At 46.7% G+C, this 6,000-nt stretch overlaps 1 protein-coding gene across 3 annotated transcripts in view; it reads left to right on the top strand.

The window, feature by feature from the left end:
• The first annotated feature begins 236 nt into the window (after window positions 1-236).
• The window catches only part of PRPSAP1 (phosphoribosyl pyrophosphate synthetase associated protein 1), a 24,517-nt gene continuing 18,753 nt past the window's right edge, over window positions 237-6,000 (top strand). For all 3 annotated transcript variants that reach the window (XM_081575486.1, XM_081575484.1, XM_081575485.1), the window contains exons 1-2: window positions 237-659; window positions 3,677-3,729. In XM_081575486.1, the coding sequence (XP_081431612.1) occupies window positions 490-659; window positions 3,677-3,729 (223 nt within the window). In that variant the 5' untranslated portion in view covers window positions 237-489. The remainder of the gene's footprint in view (window positions 660-3,676; window positions 3,730-6,000) is intronic.

Raw genomic sequence — 6,000 nt, 5'->3', positions numbered from 1 at the left:
TTTGGATCCTGGCAGGAGAAAGTTGGACAGGCTGGCACCACTACACAGTCAGGCTGCACCGCCCGAGAAAGTGAAAGCAAAAGAACCCCCGTGGGGCGACAAGATCAAAGTGACGAAACGAATCTTTGATGCCTTCCTATGAAAAAATAAAGCTTGTGGAGAGGTGCTCACCGCCCTGCCCTCATCTGAGATGGCGACCGTGCGGGCGCTCTAGCTGCGCCTTTCGGATTCCCAGAGGGGGCGGTGCCCTCGTCGCTATCTCTGAGGTGTTTGCGGCGCAGGTTGCTTCGCTCTCTCGTCGCGCCGGGTTCCTCAGCGAGTGGCCTTTGGTACGAGGAGGCTGGGGCTCTCGAGACTCTCCCCGCCCCGGCCCCCCGTGTCGGTTTTCTCGGCGCTTTCGCTGCGCTGGCCTCGCGGCCGCTTCCGTCAAAACCGCTCCCCGGTGCAGCCCTGCGCGGGCCGGCTGTAACCGCGCCCCCGGGCCGGACGATGCCCAGGAAGCTGCTGCTGCTGCCCCCGCTCTCCGTGTCCTCCGCTTTCCGCGCCCCGCGAGCCTGCCCCGCCGCCCGCCCGGCCATGAATGCCGCCCGCACCGGCTACCGAGTCTTCTCTGCCAACTCCACGGCCGCCTGCACCGAGCTGGCCAAGCGCATCACCGAGTAAGGGGCAGGGGACGGGGATGTCCCAGGGGGCCCTTCCTTTCCGGGAGACCGTCCTTGCTCCTCTTCGCCTCCACATCCCCCGACCGGGCCGAGGGGTGATTTGGCCCCTTCATCCTGTGCCCCCACCCGAACTCTGCAGCTGAAAACGCGTTGGGCTGGCTGACTCTTAACTGGCTTCTCCCCTAGCCTACCCCTCGGGTCCTTGGAGCGCCCGCCCTGCTTTCGGCTCCCCAGTCCCACCTCCCAGGCCGTGGGCCGCCCCCCGCCACCCCCCCCCCCCGAGATTAGAGCTTTGTGGGAGCGGGGGCGGCTCTGGGTTTGGTTCCTTTTCTCACGGTTGGAGTTGACCTCTGGATCTGATCACCGCCGTTCCCAAGTCTCCCCACCCCGGGAGACGGAGGCCGGCACTCGGCACTTAGTTACAACAACGGGTGCAGTAGATGGGGGCGGCCTTGCAAGTGAAAGACCCCCGAGGCCCAAGATGCACGGACTGAAGCAGACGTGTAGGGGAGGGCAGTGAGAACAAGGCAACCCCAGGGGAGCAGATTTTTCGCAGCTGATGATTGAAACGACAGGTCTAACCATAGTCTGTAAGTCAGTTAGGTTCGATCCAGTCTTAAGTCTTTGCTTTTTCACCTGTTATTCACCTAAGGAAGCCTCCAGCCTCAAGTGGCCTTTGGGGGGTCTTAGGACCTTCCTCGTCTTGCCTCTGGGCAAGAGACTTGATTTTCCTGAACTTCATTGGTGAAATAGAGACAGTTCCTTCTACTGGACGCAGAACATTGTGAACATGAACCGAATAATGTAGATCAAGCGTCTAGCAGAGCAGAGGTTCATAGTGGCCCTCTGAATAATACCTGGCTTACTAAATGGCCTCTTTTCTAGTTGGCTCTTGTAGAGAGTTCCAGAGCCCTATCGTAGAGGAAGAACCTTCTGAACCCTTTGCAAATAAGGTTGTTACAAAATAAATAAGCTTGTTTTTTAACTTTTCAAGTCATTTTCACATTTTAAACAACTTATTAGAGTTTTGTGGGGTTTTCAGAGTTTATAAATAATGGCATGAATATATTTTAAAATTCTAGATGAGAAATGTAGAAGGGGAAACTTTAGTCATATTAGTAATGCTTGTGTTCTTTTCAGTTAGTTTTAAATGAGATTAGAAAAGTGTAAAAAAGAAAAACAGTTCTTTTGCAGTCTACTACCTAGTTTCCATTTCTGACCGCTGATTATTTGTCTTTCTTTTTGAAGCCAACTAAAAACACTAATTATAAATATAAAGCTTGTGTTTGTTTATTTTGGGTCAGATTTACCACAGTGACCTTGCTGAGAGAAAGCAGAGGGAGGAGGGCAAAATTAAATAGCCAGTGGTTTTGCTTTGGTTTTATATTTGGTTCTTGAAAAATTTGTTCCAGAAAAGTTTTACGTTTTAACCATTTTTAAGTGTGCAGTTCACTGGCATTAAGTACATTGATGGTGTTGTGTGATTTATCAGCATTGTTCATTTCTAGATCTTTTTCGTCATTTCAAACAGGAACTCTGTACTCTTTAAGTACTAACTCCCTTTTATCCACACCTCTCAGTCCCTGGTAACTTCTGTTCTGTTTTCTGTGACTGTGAATGTGCCCATTCTAAGGTCCTCCAATACATGGACTCATACAATATTTGTATTTTTGTGTCTGACTTTTTTACTTAGAATCTTTTTTTTTTTTTTCGTCAGTCCAGGTTCATCAATAACGTGGGCTTCCCTGGTGGCTCAGATGGTAAAGAATCTGTCCACAATGTGGGAGACCTGAGTTCAATCCCTGGGTTGGAAAGATCCCCTGAAGGGGGCAGGGCATGGCAACCCACTCCAGTATTCTTGCCTAGAGAATCCCTATGGACAGAGGAGCTTAGCCCGGCTACCGTCCATGGGGTCTCAGAGTCGGACACAACTGAGCAACTAAGCACACAGCACAGCGTCCATATTGTAGCACGTACCAGAATTTCATTTCTTTTTAAGACTGAATAATGTTCTGTTGTATACTTGGCTGGAGTGTTTTTAAACAGATTGCAGAACATAAACAACAACCATCATCAACAGCCCTTATTTCACTCATAAAAATGGTAATACTGACCGATGAGAACTGAAAACAAAAACCCACCATTAATTCCTTTATGTCCACTCTCTTGTCTAGTCCTAATGTCTCGTTCTTGTGCATATTTCACCGTGTGTGTTAGTCACTCAGTCGTGTCTTTGTGACCCCACACACCGTAGCCCACCAGGCTCCTCTGTCCATGGAGGCAAGAATACTGGAGTGGGCTGTCATTTCCTTTCCCAGGGGTTCTTCCTGACCCAGGGCCTGAACCTGGGTCTCCTGCTTTATAGGCAGGTTCTTTACCATCTGAGCCACGAGGGAAGCGTATTTCTTAGATTGTCTCAAAAATGGGTTTTCCACTTGGTTTGTTCTAATCAGGATCCAAACAAGATTCATACTGCGTTTGGTTAATGACACGGAAGTCTGATGCTTTTGACAATTGAGGCATTTACCTTTGGCTTGTGTTTTGCGATTATTGCTACTAACCACGTATTTGCTTGACATCGATTTTGCAAGACAATTATAATTCGAAAAGTGATGGAGCTAGATGCTAAACTTTGGTTGTGGGCTCTTCCCAGTAAAGCGGTGTGTTAGAGAATGGTGAGCACTGGAAGCTGCTCATGGAATGACAGTGGAGGTTTAGTTCTTAATGAATTAAATTTTCTAAATTTTTTTTTGGTAAGAGAATGCTGGTGTAGTTGTAGTCTTTTTGTTAAACACATGCCTGTCAACTGGAGTTTTTCTAAAAAGAGCCTTCATTCTTCTTTTTCACTTAGTTTGTTTATTTTTTGGCTGAGTTACGCAGCATGTGGGATCTTAGTTCCCTGACCGGGGATTGAACCCCAGTCCCCTTCATTGGAATCGTGACTTCTCTGATAGTCCAGTGGTTAAGACTCTGCGCTTCTAAAAGGGCCTTAATTGCTTTTTTTCTCCCTTTAGGCGTCTTGGTGCTGAATTGGGGAAGTCGGTGGTTTATCAAGAGACCAATGGAGGTAAGTTAAACTTCTTAAACGTTCTTTGTCCTTTAAGCTCTGTTTAATTGACTGCCATGTTTTTAAAAGGCGAGTGTTCCTCATATTTAACACACAAATCCATTGCTGTTTAACAATAGGGGTAGAAGGCTTTCAGTACTTCTAAACCTTGACTTCTTGTTTTTCTCCTTAAGTCTTCTTTCCTGTTGTTCCAAAGTGATGCAAATATCTTGTCATTTTAGAATGAAAAAAGTGATGGAGGAGATTTTTCTTCCTTATTTTGCTGTATTTGATACATACTTTCTACGTTTATCTGTCTCACTAGGTCATCAAATGGTGTACTAGATAGGTAATGACTTACTTTAAAAACCTCTTTGAGTTAGTTTTCTCTCTCATTTTTTTCTCTCAAGTCTTGTCAAAGCTCACCCTGAGTTAGTCACCCCTTTTTGTTGCTGCCTGAGTGTTTTGTTCTGCACCGAGTGGAGTATGTGGGACTCTTAATTCCCAGCCCAGGGATGGAATCCATACCTCCTGCAGTGGAAGCATGGTGGTCTGCTGGACCGCCAGGGAAATCCCCTGCCTGGGTTTCTGGGGAGAGCTGGAACATGACATAATACTGCCTGAAGGCACTTTGTTGATAGCCATGTTCCAGGAATAACCCCCAGCTGGGAATTATTTTTGCAAAGTTGAAAGCCTTGGATTCATGTTTCTGTGTTTGCTTTTCCCTTTCCAAGGTATAACCATCTATGGTATAACTAACAGGCGATAATTAAGATGAAACTGATGTTTTGGGAGCTAAAAAAGCAAAGTATTGGATAGTAATGTAAAGCATATGTTCTGGAGTGTGTACAGGTTACATCTGTGTTATAATTAACCCCCAGAAACCCTTAATCCAGCTTCTACACTCAATAGCTGTTAACTTGGTGACTTCAGAAGCTTTCCTGCCAGGGCAAGTCAGGAGATGCTTATTTTTTTGTTGTTGTTGTTGTTAAACACATGCCTGTGAACTGGAGTTTTTCTAAAAAGAGCCTTCACTCTTCTTTTTCAATTAATTTGTTTATTTTTTGGCTGAGTGGAAATCTTAGTTCCCTGACTGGGGATTAAACCCCAGTCTCCTTCATTGGAAGTCATGCTTACAGTGAGTGCATATAGGTGAGATGGCCTATTTAACAGTAACAGATTCGGTTCATTGTGATGGCATTTGGGGGTCTCATAAATGAAGCATTCGAGGAAAGGAGGGAGGTTTCGGGAGGACCTTTTTCTCCATCTTCCCATCACTGTTCTAGGTCCCCTCTCTTGTACTGTCCAAGTAGCTTCTTAACAGGTCTTCTTACTTGCATTTTCAGCCTTTAGTTTATTCTGCTCCCCTCCAACAGGTTATTTCCACAATGCAAACATTTTTTACTCACCTCTGCTTCACATTTTATAGGCCAGAGTTCAGTCTCCTTAGCAGTCATGTTGGGGCTCTTTGGGACCTGAGTTCTGCCCATCTCACCTGCTTCATCTTTGATCACGCCCATCAGCATGTCTTGTGTGCTCTGATTCAGGAATCCATTTGGAATCTGCCTGCTTCTCACGACCTCCACTGCTGCTGCTCTGGTCCAGCGCACTGTCTGTCACTTGCCTGGACTCCTTCAAAAACAACTTGGAGTGGCTCTCCCCTAGTAGCCACTCCTGCTTTGCCACCATTTTCTTTACACAGTAGCCAGTGATCACACGAATCCTCCAGTGGTTCTCCTATCTACTTTGGAATAAAACCCAGACTCTTGGGAAGTCCAGTCTCTGTTGGCTCCCTGCCCTCCTCTCTATCTCCTCCTCTTTCAGTCTGTTTCCAGGTGCACAGTGACACCCCCTCTGCTTGGCACACCCTGCCCCCACTGTCCTCACTTGTGTTCCCACTGCATGGTCCAGCCTGCGGTGAGGCCATCGTTCCCAGGCCTGTTTCTCCTTTCTCGTGGCTGGGCTTTCTCCTACACATTGACCTAGAGTGTTTGCCAGTCTTTGGCATTGCATTGTCTCTCCCGGGTCAGACTTTGTCCCCTTGGTCCAGGTCCTCCTCTTTGGGACCCCAGCTCAGGGCCTGACACAGAGGAGGCCATGGCCTTGTTAAAAGAATAATAAGGATATTAACCTTTGGCCTCTTTAATTGCTGAATACTTTTCCCTGAGCTTCTTGTGTTTATTTAGTGATGGATTTTCTTTTCTGGACCCTGAGATTTTACATAGACCTGATAATTGCTTTTGCCTTCTAGTCTATTTTTGGCTTATTTTCCCCTGAGCTTGACTTTTTTGT

Source organism: Giraffa tippelskirchi, chromosome 3 (assembly GCF_054371585.1).
Source record: "Giraffa tippelskirchi isolate mGirTip1 chromosome 3, T2T-mGirTip1v1.2.pri, whole genome shotgun sequence".
Taxonomy (NCBI): Eukaryota; Metazoa; Chordata; class Mammalia; order Artiodactyla; family Giraffidae; genus Giraffa; species Giraffa tippelskirchi.
This window is presented reverse-complemented; position numbering and strand designations above follow the sequence as displayed.